This window comes from Pollachius pollachius (genome assembly GCF_949987615.1).
Source record: "Pollachius pollachius genome assembly, chromosome: 8".
Lineage (NCBI taxonomy): Eukaryota > Metazoa > Chordata > Actinopteri > Gadiformes > Gadidae > Pollachius > Pollachius pollachius.
The window spans coordinates 7511087-7533972 of NC_136941.1; the positions used below are offsets into that span (position 1 = coordinate 7511087).

General features: G+C 50.1%; 1 protein-coding gene across 3 annotated transcripts in view; it reads left to right on the top strand.

Moving 5' to 3' along the window:
* prdm16 (PR domain containing 16) overlaps positions 1–22886 on the top strand; it is a gene marked incomplete at its 3' end in the record, with an annotated part of 188755 nt that overhangs the window by 51782 nt on the left and 114087 nt on the right. For all 3 annotated transcript variants that reach the window (XM_079742393.1, XM_079742391.1, XM_079742392.1), the window contains exon 2: positions 8064–8752. In XM_079742393.1, the coding sequence (XP_079598519.1) occupies positions 8064–8752 (689 nt within the window). The remainder of the gene's footprint in view (positions 1–8063; positions 8753–22886) is intronic.

Below are 22886 nucleotides of genomic sequence, written 5' to 3' on the forward strand. Positions count from 1 at the left end.
TCAAGCACAAAGTGTTAAAGTATTTACACGCAGATTGAAGATACCTACTTTTTATATTATCTTGTGACTACCTTTTTTGCTTTTTCTACTATTATCACCCCAGCCACCCATGTTCACTCTCTCTGTCACGCTTTCCTTCTCTCCATCTTTCTCTCTCTCTCTCACTTTACTTCTCTCTCTCTCTCTCTCTCTCCATCTCTCTCACTTTCCCTTTCTCAATCTCTCTCTCACTTTCCTTCTCTCTCCTTCTCTCCATCTCTCTCTCTCTCTCTCTCTCTCTCTCTCTCTCTCTCTCTCTCTCTCTCTCTCTCTCTCTCTCTCTCTCTCCCTTTCTTCCATTTCCTCAATACCTTCCCCCTGGGTGACTGGGCCTCAATTTGCCAAATGTAACTTGCTATTGATTATTATTAATATTTATCATGTTTGTGAACATGTTTTCTGGGAGCACTATTAATCTAGCCTGTTAATAAATGTCTGCTGCAGCTCCGGGCCCCAGGCCCCTGGGGACCGGGCCAGAGATCACAGGGCCAATAATAAACACACAGGCACACACACACACACACACACACACACACACACACACACACACACACACACACACACACACACACACACACACACACACACACACACACACACAAACAGACACACTCACACACACAGAGACACACACTAACACTCACACCGGCACATACGCACACATGCACACAAACACACAGACACACACACACACACACACACACACACACGCATGCGCACATAGACACACACCTGCTCCCCACGGCCGGACATTGGCCTGCTGTCATCTATTTACCTCGGGGCTTGTATGGGTCTCAGTAACACACACACACACACACACACACACACACACACACACACACACACACACGGTGGTTGGTTGAGTTTTCTAAATGCCTCTGGGCTGCTCAGCACAAATAACACATCAATACATCAAATATGTCCTCCACACACACACACACACACACACTCTCACACACACACACACAGTGTATGATCCAATCTATTTTGTAACGTTTTATACTGTAATGCATATTTATGACCATCTGACAAAGAAAATGGGGAAGGTGAAGTTTATAATAAAAACATAAAGATAAAGTAAATATGTACGTCCAATCAAAGTTACATGACCACCACAATGTACAGGGTTGTTTGATTGATTATAGAGCTATTATAGTAACTATTTCTAACGCTTGACTGGCGAATGGCTTCATGCCGTTTTAGTCCCAGAAGTGAAAACCTTGTCTTCCATTGTTCGACATGATAGCTGCTAGTGCACATGTTACATCAGGAAATTGACCAGACAGAATTTTTATAGCACATCCATAGCTTTTTCCCGACCCTTGCCTTGCCAGATGTCATTAAAAAATCTTCACAGCTCTACCATTTTCCATTGGTAATTAATTATTAATTATTCTTTACTTGTATCCCTTCTATTTTTTTTCCCTTTCTTAACTACCTCCATCCCCTCCCTCCCTCGTTCCCTCTTCAACCAGAAGCTCTGCTTGCCCTCACCAGCTTCTCCTTAAATAGGCGAGATTGCAACATTAAGTGTTGCTTGGAAAAGTTCCCCGCTGCTTTACAAGCAGAAACTCTGCTGCAGAGTTCTCTGCCTCAGCGAGACCCACTGTTGTTGAGGAGTGTCCCTCCCTAACTTTCTCTAACACGTACACACACAGACCCACACACACACACGCACACGCACACGCACACACGCACACACACACAAATACGCACCCAAGCACATACGCAAAGAGGCACACACACATGCACACACATAAACACAAGCGCACACACACATCCACCCACTCACGCACACGCACACACAAACAGGCATGCGCACATGCATATACAAATATGAATTCAGACAAATAAACACAGGGCATGCGCACACAAATGCATACAAGCACCCAAATCTAAACCCATACACAATGCATAGACACACAAACACCCCGTCACACACTCACGCAAATCCACACAGACACACACACACACACACACGTTTAAAGGCTGTACTGTACACACCTTCTCCTCCTCCTGAACTCCCTCTCCTGGCCGGCTGGTCACATGGTAACATTTAGACATCATTATGAATGAATCAACTCCCCCGTGCCACTGAGGAACAGCAACCCTCTCTCTTTCGCTGTCTGTCCCTATCTCTCTCTCTCTCTCTCTCTCTCTCTCTCTCTCTCTCTCTCTCTCTCTCTCTCTCCTTCTTTCTTTCTTTCTACCTTTCTTTCTCTCTCTCTCTGTCCTTCTTTCTCTCCTTCTTTCTTTCTTTTTATCTTCCTCACTCTCTCTCTCTTTTTCTCTCGCCCCCCTCGCTCCCTCTCTTTCCTTGCCTCTCTGTTTCATTCTGTCTTTTGATATGCAGGGCCTTCCCTCTGTGTCTCTGACCTCCTGTCTGAGAGCAGAGGGTGATTAGTCTCTGTGGTGTGGAGACTGAGCACTAAAGAGGAACAGCTACCCAAAGTGGCCCTACACACGGCCCAAACCAAGGCTAAGTGGGACCATATTGGCACACTACTTGGCAGGCGCCTGGATCTGACCTGCGCATGCACTTACACATGTACAGTGTGGACATACATACCCGTACACAGAAGACACGCTTACATGTAGTCATGCACTGAGTCGTACACAAATGTACATTCATGCGGACAGACGGGACACACACAAACACACACATACAGATACACGTGCGCACACATGCCTGATGCACGGACGCACACACGCACACTCACAGACATGCAAATAAACATCAATGCACACACACATACGCACAAATGCACACACACATATCAAAATGGTTCCTGGCTAACACAACCGTGAGGGGCCATTTTTCATATCTGTCATGGTCTGCGCATTCCCCCTCCCCCCTCCCTGTTTCCTTTTCTTCCTCCTCCTTCTTCTCCTTCTTCTTCTTCCTCTTCGTCTTCTTTCAGCAGACAAAACTTTTCTCCCCATATTTGGAGGCTGCCCTGGGGCGAAGCATAGCTCAGCCTTCCCCCTGGACACTGGCTTTTCATCAGCCGAGCGGCTTCCCTCTCCCACCGAAGCAGATCCCCTTACCGCCGGACAAAGATGTAGTCTCCATGTTCATCGGACTGGAGAGAGGGGCGCTGGGCGGCCGTCACAACGCGCACACAACCATGGGCGCTCACACGCACACACACACACACACACTGTCCTATTTCCATTTCTCTTTTTATTGTTATTTCAGTGCTGATGGCAGCCAGGGGCGCTAGGGTCCCGCCGCTGTGGATGTCTTGAGTCCTGGCGGTTCCCCGTCTGATACAGAAGGGCAGAGTGTACCGCTCACTGGACAGTGAGCGGTACACAATGCAGCTCACAGGACAGAGCGGAGCTTCAACCTGGTGTGGGGAGTCCAGACCCAGCTTGGGTTCAAAGCCCAACTCAGAGTCGTTATGTTCTGCCGACAGAGTCAGATCCTCTTCCCCTGCACACGCACGCACGCGCACACACACACACACACGCACACACACACACGCTCATGTATGCACATACACACGCACACACGCTCATACACACACACGCTCATACAGGCGCAGACAGACAGACGCACAGAGACATACACACACATGGACATACACACACACACACACACACGCACACACACACACGCTCATGTATGCACATACACACGCACACACGCTCATACACACACACGCTCATACAGGCGCAGACAGACAGACGCACAGAGACATACACACACATGGACATACACACACACACACACACACACACACACACACACACACGTGGACACACAAGCTCATACATGCACACGCAAACAGACACTAAAAAGTCTAGAGCCACAACAAATGATTCCCTCGTCTGGACACCAAATGGACCTCTGAATAGTATTCCTTTTATAACCCCAGCTGGTTCACACACATCGTTTTCACTTGTATTTGTTAGCATCAATTCTGCCTGGCACACGATATAGCCCAGGCATAACGCCCTCCAGCCCTCATACGATGCAGATGTATCCCCCACACTAGTAACCAGAACGGGCCCACACTCCTCCACCGTCCTGTTGGGAGTTCTGGTGCTCCAGGAAGGGGGTTGGGTCCGTCCCCCCCGCTGGGACCGGGGTCTGGAAGGCCGGTTCTGGATATGGATGCCACAAGGCACATGTGTTTGTGTGTGTTGAGGCAGACGGCAGAAAATGACTGTGAGATCTCTATCTCTCAGCGCCCGTGATTAAACACACAGCCGCACAACTGTTCATGGTTGCCTGCTGCAAAGCCTCATTTGACCACGCCACTGATTTGCAGCCACGTTATTCGAGTGAGTTCGCCATAGCAACGCTGATTAGAACACCAATCGCCGCTTAGTTTGTTTTTCAATGTTTTCTCTCAGTATTTCGGGGGCTGCTTTTGGGACCCTCTGAACTCTCGCCCCCCCCACCCCCCATCCAAGCTCTGGTTTTCATCCCATAATGCATCTCTCTCTTTAATGACTCGTGGCGTTGAAGGGTTGAAGAGAATGTCTCTCAGCGAGGCAACCTTCACGGATGCGTTGGAATAAGCGGCAGTGGCGGCAGCGGCGGCAGTGGCCGTGATGTCATGTTGCGTGCGCTACAGCTGCGCGTTTAACAAGCCCATAAAGAGCACATCCACAACACACAGCACACCCTGCCGCCCCGCTCCCTTTATACGAGCGGGCTCTCCCGGACGAGGCCGCGCATGGTTTAGGGTTTGCATATAGGTGTGTGTGTGTGTGTGTGTGTGTGTGTGTGTGTGTGTGTGTGTGTGCGCGCACACTACCATGCTTCCACTTCGATACTACCATGCAAGTTTGTGTGCACACACACACACAAAAAACACACACACACTTATATATGTCTTATTGTGAGCCCTGCTGGAAAACAATGGCCCCTTGCTTACTGCGTTGCGTTTACAATCCATCAAATAAAATCACACACACACACACACACACACACACACCCACACACACAGGGATGCCTTCATGGGGGCCGGGCCTGGCTCTCGGGCCCCGGGTGCCGCTGCCGTTTTCCACTGGAATAACAGCAGCACAGCAGCCCGGCGAAACAAGCGGCCCATTGTAGCCGGCACAGGGGGGACCCCCAAGGTGTGAATTAATGATTGACCCCTGATGTAATCAGGATAAATACACCCCCCTCCACCACCCACTGCCCCGTCAAGAGAAAGGAGCAGAGGCAGGAAGAACGCCACCACGCGTAGGCTGGAGTAGCGGTGCATTATGAGGGCTATTTCTGGACGGATGTGGACGCTAACATCTCACCTATATCTCTGTCTGTCTGTCTCTCTCTGTCTCTCTCTCTTTCTCTTCCTCTTCCTCTCTCTAGAAGCCAAACGTCCTTTTCAAAGCAGCTCAGAGTAATTGCATATGTGCCTTCTTTATGACCATTGCAAAGTACAGGCTTCTCCTTCTCCTCACTGTCCTCATCCTTGTTTTAATTTGAAATCCTTCATTGTGGGTAGTTTTGTGAGTTCAGACGATACAGCGTCCTGTGAGTGTATTGGTTGGAAGGCGTTGGGGAAAAGATAAACGCACTAATGTTCACATGCCGTCCTAATGCGCATACTCAACCTTTATGATGCTTCGCTGCGTCTTCGCGAAACAAAAGAGTTGTTTGTTTACGGCCAGTAAGCCACCTTGTTGCTAATTCACCCGCTCCTCACCCAGTGCCTAATCTGGCGTTCTGCGTTCTTTAAAATCTCCCCTTGTTTCTCCTCTTGTCAGAGCCAAATCCTATTTATTAGATTTTCCGTCTCCCTTTTTTTGGCCGGGTGACGTTGGCGTGGTTGTGATGGGGTGCCAGCGCAGCAGGATCTGGGGGGAGGAGGAGGGTGGGCAATGCGAGGAAAAAGGAACAAGTTAACAGGCTGAAAACACTTTTCATTGCGGAGACGGACCAGCAGATAGGCAGGGGATATAAAACTTTAATTGATCTGTGTAATGTGCGCGCTACTGCAGGCTCACTTCTTCCATGCCTTCAACTGAGTGCCCTGGTTTGAGGCCCATGAAACTGCAATCATTAGCCCCCAAAAAAGAAGGCTTCTTTCCCCCTTCCAAGAATCCTGGCAATGACGTTAAAAAAAAAAGGGTCGTAAAAAAAAAGGGCTGTATTTTAAGACCGCAGCTTTATATGATAAAATTCCTGAATCGCTAGTGACAGCCTATACGCTTGCCAGACGGCGAAGAAAGCCCCTTGTCACATGTGTTCATAGTTTCTCGTTTCATATCAAGGACTCGGAGCATGTCGTCCAACGTTCTCCCTCTTTCTGAGGCGCTGAGGCATCGATACACAAATACAACACAGGCGACACGACGGTAACCGCCGCCATGCCGTTAAAAAAACGAACTAAATGTTTGAAATCCTTAAAAGAAAGAAAGTTGAATATCTTTCTCCCGATGAGTTTGCCGAGTGAAACTCAAAATGAGAGCCCAACGAGGGCTCTGTAAACAAACATGAAGGATTTAGCGTTAGCATCAAACCTCCATGCGCTAACAAGTGGTGTTTATGGTGTTAGCGCTTATTGCAGTTCGCAGTGGATGCCTTCGAGGCCTGTGGTAGACTTGGCAGGCTGGGACTGGGGCAGGGCGCGGGGGGGGGGAGAGGTAGGGGTGGACTTGATTGGAACCACTCCTGCTGTAATTTTGGGCCTAGTTAGCCCTCTGATTGCCAGTGCCTGTGTTTAGATAGTAAAACGGCATTGGTGCTTTAACTAAGAACGATGGGGTATGTCCAAACAGAGAACAGAGACGACACACTAACACACTCACACACACACACACACACACACACACACACACACACACACACACACACACACACACACACACACACACACACGTATACTGGTATACACACAAAAACAGCCCCCCCCCACACACACACAAGCACACCGCATGTACACTCGCAAACACAAACACGTACACACACAAACCAATACACACGCACACACACCAGGAAAATAATCAGTATACTTTGGCACCCTCAGCGGCTTTGCCTTGTGTCCTATTTTATGAGTCGCTTTTTCTATAATTGTCATATTTGGCCCACGTCCCTCACAAACACATCCAGCTCCAAAGAGAGAGAGAGCTAGAGAGCTAAAAGGCAAATAAATATGCCTATGTATCCACACACTCTTCAAACGCTCATCCCCCTCACACACATCAAACACACACACGTCCATCTGGAAAAAAAAAGCCAACCTGTACTGTTGCCTGATTCCTTAACTGTCTCTTCAAGAACAGAACAGGAAGGAAAAAGTGACACTAACCTCGCAGGCTAATATTATCTTAAATTATAACATTATGTTATCTTTGTGTCCAGTTAACACATTCCACTTAACACACACACATGCTCCTACGCGTGTGTTTGCATGTCTCTAAATGGTGATTTTCGTTGGCACGCTGAAGCAGTGCTATCTTGGAGCCGGGCCAGGGGGTGTGTGGTGGGGTTTGTGGGGGGTGTAGTCAGTCCCGGGACGTGAGGGGAGTGATGGGTGACTTCACCGGTAGGGTAGTGATGGGCGCAGCCCGGCCAATGCTGACCCATTATCTGTAAGAGGAACCCTGGCAGGACACACAGCGCTGACCGCACGCCATGGACGCCAACACACACATCCACGCACTCTCTCACACACACACACACACACACACACACACACACACACACACACACACACACACACACACACACACACACACACACACGCATACTATCAGGGACTCCGAGAGACAGGAGGTTCTTTGGATTATTTTCGCCGCTTCTGGGAGACATTAAAAACAAGGCATTTTATTATAAATAATACAGTATATATTTATTGTTATTTTTATATGTCTCAACTGGTATTTCCCAAACGCTTTAGAGATGACTGTTATCCTTGAATATTTGCCAACAAATCCTAAACGTGAAATGTTCCTGTCCGTCATGGGTTTCCACGCGGTGTCCTTCTGGTTCTTATCCGGTGTAACGTTTGCTGAACCCGGACCTTAACCGTGTCTCCTCCTCCTCCTCCCCCTCCCAGGTGACAGTGAGCCAGTGGACCCGCTGTACGAGACAGAAGCTGACCTCCCGGGCCTGGTGGCCGCCGGTGAGAGCATCTCCGGGCTAGGCGGGGGTCTGGGCGTGGGGGCCGACAGCCCCGAGGAGGCCGGAGAGGATGGCGTCGCCGGGGGCGCGGTCATCCCGGCGGGCGACCAGGGAGACGAATCCCCTCTGCCCCCTTCCCCGAGCGCCTACATCCCCAACAACCACCACCACCTCCACAGCCACCACCAACAACAACACCACCACCTGCTGCTGCACCCCCACATATACGCCTCCCACCACCACCACCACCGGCGCGCCAACCTGCTCCACCACCACCACCACTTCCACCAGCTCCACCCGCACCTCAACAACAACAACAGCAACAACGACGTCGTCGACGACGACGAAGACGCCATCGTCAACCACCACAACAACAGCAACAACAATGGCAGCAGTGAGAACGAGGACGACTTCACCACTCCCAAGGAGGGCTCGCCTTACGCCGCTCCCGTCTATATCCCGGACGACATCCCCATCCCCAGCGACCTGGAGCTCCGGGAGTCCTCGGTGCCGGGCACGGGCCTGGGGGTCTGGGCCAAGACCCACATCGCGGCCGGAGAGAGGTTCGGCCCCTACAGCCCCAACCACGAGGCGGCTGGGAAGGACGGCTCCTTCGGATGGGAGGTAGGAAACGCTTCTGGTTTATTGGTTTATTGGTTGTTGGTTCTCCTGTAGTGCTCCACCCACAACCAGAGCCGGTGTCCACGCACAGGTTCAGCTCTCGAGAACCGCTCAGTCATCATGGGCAGGCGCTTCTATCCAGAGTGCCCTGCAGGGGCTATCTCTTAGATCTTTGTCATTATGGAGCAGGCAGGGGTTGGACGCCTTGCTCAAGGCACAAAGTAGATTGGGGTTCGTACCCAGAACCTTTTTGACTCCCCAGTCAGTCCCTCCCCAGTGGGTAAACACCTGTGTGCCCCTGTGCTGGGACACCTCTATGGAAAGGGTGTGGTCATGGGAGTTGTAGTTCTGAATGCCTACAAGCCTGCATCACACACGCACACACACACACACACACACACACACACACACACACATACACACACACACACACACACACACACACACACACACATACACACACACCACCGCCATGCACTCTTTGGGACGTCATGAACCTGCAACTCTATAGGTAAGGAGTAAATTCACCGTTTCCAACTGTCACTCTTTTCTTCATGGACGGCCATCTTCCTCAACCGAGATACTCGTTCAATTTAAATCACCCAACCGTAGACACACACACACGCACACACACACACACACAGACACACAGACACACACACACACACACACACACACACACACACACACACACACACACACACACACATATCTATATACAGATAGAAAATGAGCTTTTTAAGAATTCCGCAGGGCCAGGGATGTCAGACGGAAAAATGGAGCTGATTAGTGGAGGTATCAGCTTCTCTGGGCGTTGGTCCGAGCCAGCGAGCTCATTTGGTCACGCCACCCGATATGGAAATGGGGGAAGCGTGGCGCGGTGCGGTGGCGCTGTATTGAACTATTAATTTTCATTTCAACCTGACATTAGAGGATATGGAAGTTGCTTCAGTAAGCTCATTACAAGGGAGAAAAATAACGGGACTCCCAATCTCTCTGTGTGTGTCTCCCATCTCGCTCTCCTGCTCCTTCTTAGCCTCACTCTCTCTCACATTCTCCCTCCCTCTCTCTCTGTCTTTCTCTCTCTCGTTTCTCTTCTCTCTCTCTCTTGCTTTCTCTCTCCCCCCGCTCTCATCCCTCTCTCCCACCCCCTTCTCCTTCTCTCTCTCTCCCCTCCATCTCTCTCCCCCTTCTTATCACTTTCTCACCCCTTCTCTCACCCTCTCTTCCTCTTTCTCCTGCTGTTTCTTCACCTCTCTCTCTCTTCCCCCCCACCATCATCTCTCTCTCTCTCTCTCTCCCATGCCTAATCAAAGATGAAATGCAGGGTGGCCTGCTTCTCATTCTGCTGACTCTCCTTTCTGTGTTGGTGTGTTTTCCTCTGCAATGGGCTGGTCATTCACATGGTCTAATATTACATTCACGTATAATTAGGACCGGCGACTCAGACAAGTTAATCATGGGGGCACCGCCATCTTGGAAGAGGCTACGGCTGTAGCTCAAACTCGATACACCGCCTGTAGCAGTTAGCTAGCGGGCACGGTGTGTGTGTGTGTGTGTGTGTGTGTGCGTGTGTGTGTGTGTGTGTGTGTGTGCGTTCGTGCGTGCGGGGGTGGCGGGGGTAGGCAAGGGAAAACAGTTGGAACTCGATTTAGGTTTGCCTTGCGTTTTGAAAGCGATACATTTTAGGATTTATCCATATGGTTTCAGTGCATTATTCGCTTTTAAGGAAAAGCCTCTGGAATTCCCATGAATCCATGTGGACAGTAGACATGAGCTGGACGACATGGGCTGTAATAAGAGCTTTATGCAATAAAGTGGTGGAAGCAGTGTTTCTGTCGGCAGATCATCCAAGCCCCCTTTCCTAAGGCCTGGGGACGCTGGAGGGGAAGAGGCTTCTCACCGATTAGTTTTCGTGTGATTGTTCTTCAGTATGCCCACCGCTATCCCATAATAATGCTATGGGATTGTGTGGAGGCCATCGCTGCACCAAAACAGCGTGCCACTGAAACGTGCATTACCATAATTTAATCCATAATTTGTGCACATATATATATATTTATTCCATAAAAAAAATCCATCATATTTATATGTTTATATATACATATTATTGAATTTTGTGGTGCACACATCAACACACACAGACACACACAAGCACAAACATACACACCACACACACATACACAAAGGAAATAAATAACCATCGTGTCAGGTCAGCGAAAAGCTCCAGAATGTTCCGGGTCCACCAGGACCGGTCTCAGGGTAATCGTCTCCTAGGACTGTGTGTTTATCTCTGATAGCCATCTGAGGTCAGACAGGCCCACCAGAAGGTATGCAGACTGTGGGAATGTGAAACGTCCTCTTCTCCGCGTGGCACGTTGGCACAGTATTTGTCTGTTCTGAGGGGAATTTGATTGTTTGGTTTTTGAACCTTTTGAAGACGTCGCTGATGTGGACCGTTTTAGCTGGGAGCTTCATAGATTAGACCTTCTGAATGTGTGAAAACACGAGTTGTTTTCTTCTCCTCTTCTCTCTTCTCTCCCCCCTCCCTCTTCTCTTCAAGTCTCCTTACTTCTCCTTTCTCTCTCCTCTCCTCTCTTCTCTGCCCTCCTTTCCCTCCATCTCTTATCTCCTCTTTCTCTTCCTCTCTTCCTTTCTCCCCTCTTTCCTCTCCTCTCCTTTTTTTTCATCTGCCTGCCTCTCCCCACACCTCCTCTTCTCCCCATTCTTCTCCTCTTCACTCCTCTCCTCTCTGTCTCCATGTCTCCTTCTTCCAAGACTTCCTGTCTGGGCTTGGGGGGGGGGGGGGGGGGGGGTGTGGAAGGGTGGTCCCTAGGGACCTTCTTCTCTCCTAGTCCCTTATCACACACAGTCATAACAGTCTGTCTGTTGATAGCCATCAACGGACTCACACACATACACACAGACACACACACACACACACACACACACACGCACACAAACTCAGGCTGACACATACTCCACATCCCATCACACCACTCCTAATACTGCCTCTGGTCTTAGATAAATAGACGCTCATGGTCTCATGGAGAGAGGGAGGGAGACAGTGAGCGAGGGTGAAGGAGCGAGTGAGCGAGAGAGAGAGACAGCCAGTGAGAGAATGTGGTAATAAGTGGAGCTGAGGTAAGTGGAGATAAAGCGAGTTAGGAGTGAGAGGGGGGGGGGGAGGGGGGGGGGGGTGTGATGGAGAGAGAGGGGAGAGAAGAGGGAGGGGAAGAGAGCGACAGAGAGGGAGATAACCCTGCCAGGAGAGTCATCCTCGTGTGTAGCTCAGAGCACTCAGGAGGTGTCAGACCCCAGTAATGTGGAGGGGGGGGTCTCCAGCCCCCAGGAGCAACACGACGGAGCTCTGAAGAGATAACATGGGATGTGATCTGGGCTCCCAGCGGTGTCAATATGATCAGATCTGAGGCCGTACATTACAGCCCCCATAGTCGCTCTGGGGAGGCTCAGGGTGATGACGTTTGAGTATGTTTCCTCTGTGCTGGGGGGGGGACTAGCTACTGACAGTATTATAAATGCGATTTCAAAGTTGTAAGCTAGCGAGGACCAACGCAATACAATGGATTTGTAGTTGTGCTGCACAATATGTACATATTCAATTGGTTTGCCGGAACCCTATTTTTATATTATATATTTAATTTGTTATAAATCCAAATGTGAGGTGGCTGGAGAGAGACGGAGAGTCAGGGAGGTGTATAGAGAGAGATGGAGGGAGAGAGAGAGGGGATAGAGGGGGTTGGATAGAGAGAGAGATGGAGAGAGAGAGGGGATGGGGGGGTGGATAGAGAGAGAGATGGAGAGAGAGAGGGGATGGGGGGGTGGATAGAGAGAGAGATGGAGAGAGAGAGGGGATGGTTGGGTGGATAGAGAGAGATGGAGAGAGAGAGGGGATGGGGGGGTGGATAGAGAGAGAGATGGGGAGAGAGAGGGGATGGTTGGGTGGATAGAGAGAGAGATGGAGAGAGAGAGGGGATGGTTGGGTGGATAGAGAGAGAGATGGCGAGAGAGGGAGAGAGAGAGAGGGGATGGGGGGGTGGATGGAGAGAGAGAGTGAGAGAGGGGTGTGAATAGAGAGGGAGTGATAGAGAGAGACACTGAGAGGGAGGTGTTTAAAGAGAGCGGGGAAGACAGAGAGAGGTAGAGAGAGAGAGAGAGAGAGAGAGAGAGAGAGAGAGAGAGAGAGAGAGGTAGGAGTACAAAGAGTGCGGGAGAGACAGAGAGACAGGGATGGAGAGCGAGAGAGACAGAGAGACAGGGATAGAGAGAGAGAGACAGACAGAGGGGGGTATATAGGTGGAGCCACTGAGGGGAGCAGGAAGTGTAGTATAGTCTCTCCCGCGGCGGTGGCGGAGGCAGAGGCGTTAGCTGAGGCTCATTTGAGCGAGACGGACAGCTCAATCTAGAGGAGCCGCCTCCGCGCTGGGGGCCATGGCCATTCAACCCCCCCTCCCCCGTCTCCCCCATCTCCCCCGCCTCCTCCCCCTTGCCCTGGCAGAGCCATCCATTTAAAAACCATTATGCTCACCCTTTAGCACAACATGATAGAACACCCGGCTCCCTGGGTGGCTGTGTGTATGTCTGTGTGTGTGTGTGTGTGTGTCTGTCTGTCTGTGTGTGTGTCTTTGTCTGTGTGTGTGTGCATCTGTGTGTCTGTATGTGCTTGTACGTGTGTGTGTGTGTGTGTGTGTGTGTGTGTGTGTGGGCGCGAGTGTGTGCGAGTGCATGTGTGTGTGTGTGTACGTGCGCACACATGGTCTGGATGCGACTGTCTCTGTGTGCATGCATGAGTGTGTGTGTGTGTGTGTGTGTTCCACATGCATGGATGGCGTGCCAGCCCTGCAGGACAGGAAGTCTCAGACAGGTAAAGTCAGTGCAGAGCGAGACCCCAAGAGACCCCAAACCCCGCCCCCATCCCCCCCCCCCCCAGCACACCACCGTCACACTGACTGCTGCTATTATCTGGCGGGAGATTGGCCCTGGCCAGCCTTTTGATAGCAGCATGTCGGCTGACAATGGCTGCAGGTGCTTCTGCTCCTCACAAACTGGCAGCCAATGGGCTAGCTTTTAGCCTCCTCCAGCTAGCATGCTGCAGCTAGCCCGCCGCCGGTGTACAGGGAAGGTCAAACGCATGATAAAGCTGAGCTGACGTGAGATGACAGCTCACAATCAAAGGCGAACCGAATCCAAATACCCACCCCCCCCCTTCACCCGACCTACCCCAACCTTACCCCCGAGCTAGTGCCAGAGAAACTCAGGGCTTTGTGTGTGTGTGTGTGTGTGGTTGTTTGATCTGTGTGTGTGTGATTGTGTCACCTTTACCTGTGTGTTTGTGTGGCTCATACAAATGATGTTTACCCTACCTCCTCCTCCTCCTCCTCCTCCCCCCTCTCACCTTATGACCATCGGGTGTGTCTCTGCGTCTCTGACTCATGCACTCTTCTCAACCATCCAGCAACCCTGTTTCTCTCTCTCTCCCTCCTACTCTCTCTCTCCCTCCTACTCTCTATCTCTCTCTCTCTCTCTCTCTCTCTCTCTCTCTCTCTTTCTCTCTCTCGCTCTCTTTTGTCATCTCGCCCCGTCTTTTGTTCCCTGCAGCGTGAGCTTGCTCGCTATCTCACAAGGAACTCGCCAGAAGGTCAACACTTTTATCAGGTGTTTTTTCTTCCGTGAACACCTGAGGGTGTTGGAAGGACCACCTTGGCGGTGTGTGTGTCTGTGGCCTGTGTCACCGTGCTCTGTGAAGGCGCCATGCTTTCCGCTCAGATTATTTCCTCTGCCTTGGGGTGTTTTGCGGTCAGGCTTGATGTATCTATGAGGTATCGTGGCAAATATTGTGATTGAAATGATTTTGAGTGAAAACAGTGTCCAGTGGCCAACGTGGACCTCTTTGGCTTTATGGAAGGAAACGAGTGGAAAGGACATGCGTTTGGATATGATGGGATGTGTGTTTGTATATGGATCCTCTGGAAAGGGTCAGGGAAACACAGAGAAAGTCCCATGATGGAGTCCATGACAGCCTGGAGCCACGTTGGTCTGACAGAGACTCGGCAGACCTTCAGATGACTTTGTTACTGGGCAAACTTTGTTTCCCTCTCATTTCTCTCTCTCTCTCTTTGTCTTTCTTTTTCTGTTTGCTTTGTGCGGTGTGGGGTGATTTTCCATATCAGCATCATTCATCCAGTGATGTGTGTGTGTGTGTGTGTGGGGAAAGAGGGGGGAAAGTATGCTAGCTCTTCTATTTGCCCCGGGTATTGACTTAGCGATAGGCTAAGACGACCAGCGAGGCTACTCGCACTGCCAATGGACTACGTGAGGGATACCCGTCCACCCATGGCATCAACCATGCCCCCCGCCCGCCCCCCTTACCCATCGACCTTCCCTTCGCCCCTCCCATCGTCTCCGTGACAGCTAGCCTCTTTCGGCTCCCCCTTTTGTTCTCCGACGCTAATTGCTAAGCTAATGTCGGCCTGCCCTCCCGCGAGCCCGGAGGTGAAGAAGAAGTCCTGGGTTCGTCCTGACACTTATCTGTCCCGGGCCCTGCCTCTCCCCTCGGCTAAACTGTTTGCTCTCCCTTTGTGTTTGCTTGATTTTGATTAATTTTTTTACCGTGAGGGAGTAGACACTCTGGGGACCCTTTATGTGCTGAGATACGAGCGGTGACACGGTGAAACCAAGGTGCAGTTTCCAGCCTGTCTAATCTGTTTGTCGTCCTCGGTGGTGAAAGGTGTTCTTTATCTCAGTGAGGGCCGGAGCGCCTGAGGACTGGCTGGTACCGGACTGATAGGGGACAGGGAGTCCACTCAGAAGTCCGGGCTCTCTCTCCGCCACCGGCCGGAACGCCGTCACCACGCCCGGAAGAATCAACCCCGAGCGACTGATAGACAGGGAATTAAATAAATAAATAGTGAATGTGACGACGCAGCCGGCTGGGTTTCCTGGAGTTGTTTCCTGTCTGATTTGACTAATGTGACGGCTAATGTTGTCCCAATGAAAACGATGCTCTGGATGGGCGATAACCCTTGTCAGTCAAGGTTAGGGAAAGCAGGGAGCCTCGCTCGCACTTAACACCGCCGGCCTCAAATCAATGCCAATCCATTTGTCGCAAATTGTCGTCCTTTTTCCGTAGATGGTCTCCAGCTCCTCGCTTCTTTATCTCCAGTGGACTGGGTGGCCCCTACTGTGTGGGGCCTTTGTATTATCAGCGGAGAGCGAAGCTCTTCAGGTGAATGGGGGCCATTAGCATGTCTTTTAGTAATCAAATCAAGACCATGCTCCGATGAGCCTCTCACAGCACCTTGCCTTCGAGGCACTTAACAGGGAAAACAGCCGTCCATTTGGTTGAGCTCATCGACGCAAAGTTCTCAAGGAAATCGTAGGAAAATAATGTTTTCACCTTTTTTCTTCTGCTATTGTCTTTTTTAATATCTTTGAATGTTTGTTTACATTTACTTTTAGGGCATTTAGCAGATGCTTTCATCCAAAGCGACTTACAATTAATACATTTGTCAGAAGAAAGAGAAACAACTATATATCTAGACTATCCAGTCCATTCAACAAGTTCAGATTCACATGCAGGGTTCTATCTGATGGTAAATACATTCATTGCAGAGATCTTGTTTATTTATGCAAAAAAAAAAAGATTTGACCGACTCAACCCCAAATCCCACGGACAGGGTCATTTCAAGGTGGATTGTGATTTGCTGTTGACATAGGAAGCTACTATGCATGTGCCTCCACCTCGACAAGTTAATAAAAATAATGGAAACAGAGGGAATATCAAAGCTGTGGCCTCTAACAACCATCGACCATCGCTATCGACCAGCAATGTGTGGTTCTCTCTCGTCATTACACGACTTTCACTGAAGAACCTCCAAGTTTACACAGGGCGAGAGAGAGAGAGAGAGAGAGAGAGAGATAGAGAGAGAGAGAGAGAGAGAGAGAGAGAGAGAGAGAGAGAGAGAGAGAGAGAGTGTGTAACACCACAACTCTTGCGTCCCCCCCGCTCGCCATAATATCTTCCATACACGTTTGTTTTATGCGGGGGTTTAAACATGCCATTAGCCAATTTAATCCAATCTTCCCAGCTTTCGGAGCACTCCAGTGGAACAGATTCTGTCTAATATTAAACATATGGCCACCGCTGCCGTGAGATGTATCACAGGCGTACCCTGGGCCCTTTTTATTTATTTATGAACCCAAAACGTGTGGGGGTGTTAGCCGTTAAAGACACGTCCCTCTCTCGCACGGGCGCCGTCAATTAGCCGGGGCGGCGGCACCGCGGTAATTGATAACGAGGAAGCGGGGCAGCAAATGAAACATCAGCTTTGATCAGCCGCCTGATGCCTTATCGTTTGTTCATAAACTCATTACCGACATCTGTTAATTAGTAAATTAATTTGTTGGCGAGGGCCCCGCTGAAAAAGAAAATACACAAAACGAAAGAAAGAGGGGAAGAAAGTGAGGGGTGGAAGAGGGGGAAACAGGGGGGAGGGGGGGAGGGACAAAGTCATCCAACTTTGAGGAGAGTAGAACTTGACAAATATTGTCCCTGGGATTTTGGTCTGTTATTACTTGGTCATTGGTTTCAGACCTCAGTCACTCCAGGCCCCCGGCCCGTCTCAATGGAAGCTCTTGTCTGCATGAACGCCCGAACACACATCCCAGCCCCCCCCATCCCACCCTACGAGTCTCCCAACGCATCTCCTCCACAATGGCATCCTTCTTCGAGGCAAGGTTTCACTTGAAACATTAATTTAACACCCCTCCACCCTCCACCCCCATCCCCCACCTAGGCACCGGTCCATCGGCCCTCTGTTGCAGGTAGCTCCTGGCCGATCATCCCCCCTCTCCGTCTCCCCCTCCCCCGACGACTTCCCCTTCCTGGATGCTCCTTGGGAGGAAACCCCATCCCTCCCTGGCTGGTGTGATGAATGGCTGGGGCCCTAGGGCCCCGGGGGCCTCTCTGGAAGGACAATGACGATGCTCTGTGCCCGCCGCGCTGAAAATGATGACCGTTGTCAAACGTGTGTTTATGCTGCTGATTAGTCACGTGACGGGAGACAGTGGAGCATGATAATCACGAATTATCCTTGTCACTGGTAAAGAAAACTGTTGTTTTTGTGTGTGTCTGTCGGTGTGTGCATGTGACCACATATAGTCAACGACGGGTCAGTACTCAGTTGAACGTTTCGCTCACTCGCTATATTTTCTGTTTCTCTGCCAATTCCACTCCTAAAGTCCTCACGACCGCAACATCTGTAGTCTTTTTCAACCGTTTCTTTCCACTTCACTGAATCCAGGTCAGGAAACGCTCCTGGACTACACTGCCCAGGTGCTTTTCTCTGTGTGTTGTTGAAACAGCCTGGCTGTGCGGTCTGTCCGTCCATCAGGGGCCCGTGGTTGCCTTTAATACCGCTTCCACCACACTTCCATCAGTACGAACGTGCAGGAAGACGTGTGCCCGTAGGACAGCGCTGCTGGATTAGACGCAGCTCATGGCGCCCTCGTATACATCTGTTCAGTTCTCTGAAGCTACCTTCGGCACCTTGAATGTATACATTTCTCCATCGACTGTATCTATATAATTGCATTAAAACACTCCACAACAAATTACGTTTAAATCCGATACAAAACAAACATCTTGTTGTTTCCACGCTATATCTTGCGCTACTTGTGAATAACGTTCAGCTAACTATGTCTTTGGACAAACGTTCAGACACACGTTAAGACACACCTCGAGCCCAAGCCATGACACCCACACACACATGCACACACGCACACACATGCACACGCACACACGCACGCACTCACGCTCCCCCTCCATGTTGTTCTTGCCTGGGCCTGGACGTTTGGAACAACAGAGGGCCGGAGCAAGGGAGACGCAGCACGGAGATGACATCATCATCGCCATGTGAAAACAGAGCTGAGCTGTCGAGGTGTCTAACACACTCTTTACTTTGGAACCGCTCCTCCGTCGATCGCCCCCCTAGTCATTCTGAAAGAGAGAGAGAGAGAGAGACTTGTTGCCTTGTCTACTCTGGACAGGATGGAATGGTTTTGACAGAGTAAAGATTTGCAGGGATGATGTTATGCATGTGTGTGTGAGTGTTTGAGAGTGTGTGTGTGCGTGTTTGTGTGTGTGTGTGTGTGTGTGTGTGTGTGTGTTTTGATAGATAGAGTGTGTATGTAATGTTCCTCTTTTATCATCTTGGACTACACTCTGTATGAATTCCTAAATCTGTAAGAAACCCTCTCTCTCACACACACACACACACACACACACACACACACACACACACACAAAACATGTCCTTCAGGGTTTATGTGTTGCATCCTAATTTGTTTTGAGTGTTTGAGTCAAGATGTCCCTCCAAATAAGTTAAAACACGCCGACCCAAGCCCAGAAGTTTTGAATCATCTTTTTTTTTATTGCCTCTTGATCTGCCATGAAATCCCAGTGGCTGTTTGTTGTCAAGGTATCTGTCATCTAGCAACAGAGGAAACATTGGGTTGCTAGGCCACAGTGATGCCATTATACCTAACCCATATGCAAAGGAGATGACATCGATTTCTGTATTTGCTCCCAGATCCTGTCTGCTCAATGTCTGATGGACTCACACTGTTAATAAAAACACAATTTATAATAGGCCTAGTGAGTATTACATTTGTCATGCTCATTAAATTGTCACTCATCCACTGCATTTTTTGATTTTGTTGTATTTGTTGAATCACAGTTAACTGTTGTGTTGAGTTATTATTCCGAATACAATAAGAAAAATAATTCAGCACTTTCTTGTCAGAATTTCACATCCGCTAGTACAGGATGTGAACATTATAGCTTCCTGTGTAAGGTCTCCTTGACCTCAAGTAACTGCAGAACACACACAGGGTCAAAGGACACCGGCATTACTGCCATCTTTCTGTGGCTATCATATGATTATGCTCTGTGTCACTCTTTGCTCTGGGTGGAGCTGAGCTGAGGTGTGTGTGTGTGTGTGTGTGTGTGTGTGTGTGTGTCTGCGTGTGTGTGTGTGTGTGTGTGTGTGTGTGTGTGTGTGTGTGTGTGTGTGTGACAGAGAGAGTGTGTGTGTGTGTGTTTAGTATGAGGCCATGTCACCTGGTACCAAATGGTACCAGAAAAGGCAATAGGAGCAGAAACGTTGTGCTCATGGGCGCTTATGGCCGAGTCATGTGACACACAAGCTGCACCGGCTAATGGAACAAAAGCATTGTCCTCGGTGTGTGTGTGTGTGTGTGCTGTGGGTGTGTGTGAGAGTGTGTGTGCGTCACAGTATCGTCAGATAACATATAGTGCTTATGCGTCTCAAGTTATGCAGTTGATCATTGAAGGAAGAGAGAGAATAAAAGAATAAACATTTTTTATGTATTATTTTTCAAGATCGTCTTCTTTTTAGATTACAAAGTCCTTGTTTGTTGAACAGAGTTGACCGAACAAAGGGCTAGGTGTGCTTCTATCCTCTGCCTTTCATCTCAAAACATCAGACCTTATCGGACCTATTCAGAGCTAATATCACACATACTTGTGTGTTGGTTTGTGTGTGGGTCTGTGTCTGTGTCTGCGTCTGTGTGAGTGTGTGCTTACAACCACACTGCGTCTGACTCTCTTTACTACAGACAGAACAGCCCAGTGACCGTGCTCAGGGAAACCTGTAGAGACTTACGACAGCCAGCCCTACAAATAGTTAGATTTTCTTGTGTTCCTTGTGTTTTTAGATGAGCCTTAAACCGCCCACAATGTACGTGTGTTAATATTTGCTCAGATAGTGGTGCTTCAATATTGGTAGAGAACGACATTTAAGGAAAAACTTAAAGTATCCCTAGCACATGAAATCAAAATAATGAAATCGAATTGAGAAGAAATTATTCATTTCGGACAGATTCAATATAATATATTGGTTAATGATCTATATCTGATTGTATGTTGTGGCTTGATTGATTTTGATTTCCTTTTGTGCATAAATAGAATTTCTGATTAAATCTAGAAAATTGCCAAATCAATTCCATTCACATTTGTAAATCTGTAATTCATCTCCTTTTTTCTTTTTGCATGATTTACAATAATGTAAGCTTTGTCAACCCCCAACCTTTGTTGGCCTCTCGCCCTATGCTTCCCCCTCCTCCTCCTCCTCCTCCTCCTCCTCCTCCTCCTCCTCTCACTCCTACGCCATCTCCTCTTCCTATTCCCTTTACTTCTCCTCTTTCTCCTTCTACTTCTCCTCCTCTTATTCCCTCTACTTCCCCTCCTCCTTCTCCCTCCCTTCCCTCTTCCTCCTCCTCCTCCTAACCCTTCTCCTCCTCCTATTCCCTCTACTCCTCCCCCTTCCCTCCCTCCTCCTCCTCCTCCTCCTCCTCCTCCTCTTCTCTCCTGCTGGACCCCAGGGTCTGCCTTCCTCTAATTGGTTCTTATCTGCGGGGGTCATTTAGCGGCGGCGGTGGTGGCTAGGGTTTCTGTAGCGCGGCGAACAGCCGCCCCCCCCATTGTTCCGCATTGCCGTCGCCCAGATAAACCTTCTGATAGAACACAGACCCACACTGACCTTTACAGACGCCCCATCTCACTCTCTATAACTCACACACACACACACATGATACAGGGGCGAGGGGCGGGGGGGGGCTGTAGGTGAAACTGTGTGTTAGTTATTTTAGCTACCTCTCTTCTCTTGCCCTCTCTCTCACCCCCCTCCCTCTCTCTCTCTCTCTCCCCCCCTCCCTCTCTCTCTCTCTCTCTCCCCCCCCTCCCTCTCTCTCTCTCTCTCTTCCCTCTCCCTCTCTCTCTCTCTCTCTCTCTCTCTCTCTCTCTCTCTCTCTCTCTCTCTCTCTCTCTCTCTCATGCTCTCTCTTACTCTTACTCATCTCCCTGTGCCAGCCATTGAGGGAGTCCTGATAATAGCCTTGTCGACTGGCCCGGACCCCCGCCCCCGACCCTGCTTACCTCTATCGTTGTTCATCAGGTCCTCCTTGGCTGATGGCCCAAGAGAGGCCGCCGTGTGTGTGCGTGTTGTCTGCTCAACAGTCTGTCTGTTGTTGACTGTGTGTGTGTATGTGCATGTATTCCTGTGCGTCCATGTCTGCATGTGTCCGAGCATCTGTGTGCTGTGTGCCCTAGTGTGTGACTTTTTGTGTGTTAATGTGTGTGAGTGTGTGTGTGTGTGTTGGCGTGTGTCTGTGTATGCGTGTGCACATGTGCGTGTGTGTGTGTTCATGCGTGCGTGTGTTCATGCATGTGTGTGTGCGCGTGCGGAGGGTTTAACAATGGCCCAGGAGTGCACCCTCTCCGGGGTGAAGCACTGTCACCCTTCAGAGAGCCCCTCCACTCTGGGCTCTCCAGCCCCGCTAAACCCTCCTCTCTGCTGGCCCCCAGCCTCCAGCCAGCGAGGCCGAGGAACCTCCAAATGATTTTGAGTGGGGGGATGATTAGGGGCTGTCAATGGAAAAGCACTCATGATTGTTCAGCGTTGTCAGTGGACTCGTCTTATCTCTCTCTCTCTCTCTCTCTCTCTCTCTCTCTCTCTCTCTCTCTCTCTCTCTCTCTCTCTTTCTCTCTCTCTCTCTCTCTTTCTCTCTGTCTCTCTCTCTCTCTCTCTCTCTCTCACTCTCTGCCACCTGTGAGCAGAGGGCAGTCTGTATTTTATTTTTTTGGGGGGGAGGGGCGAGCAGGTGGGCACCTGTCCTGTCTCTCGGCCCACCGCTTGGCTTTTGAATTGTCTGTTTCTCTCCCGCTCATTTGCTGGAGTCCATCCTCTCCCCTTCTCCCCTCCCCCCCCCCCCCCCCCCTCTCTCTCTCTCTCTCTCCCCCCCCCCCCCCCCCCCAGCCCCTCCCCTCCCCGCCACCCTGCCCGCCACCACCAGGGTTCCCAGGGAGATGAGCGCGGCCCAGAAGAAGGCCCACGGGGGGATTAACTTTTCACATGGCTGGGAGTCCTCGTCTCAAAGGACCTGACAACCCCAGACAGCTTGATTAAAAAAAGGAGAAGAAAAGAGAGGGAGAGAGAGAGAGAGAGAGCGGGGGGGGGGGAGGGGGGGAGGTTGGGAGGATGGAAGGAAAGAGGAGGAGTGGAAGGAGAGGTGGGGGGGGGAATTCTTCACATGATGG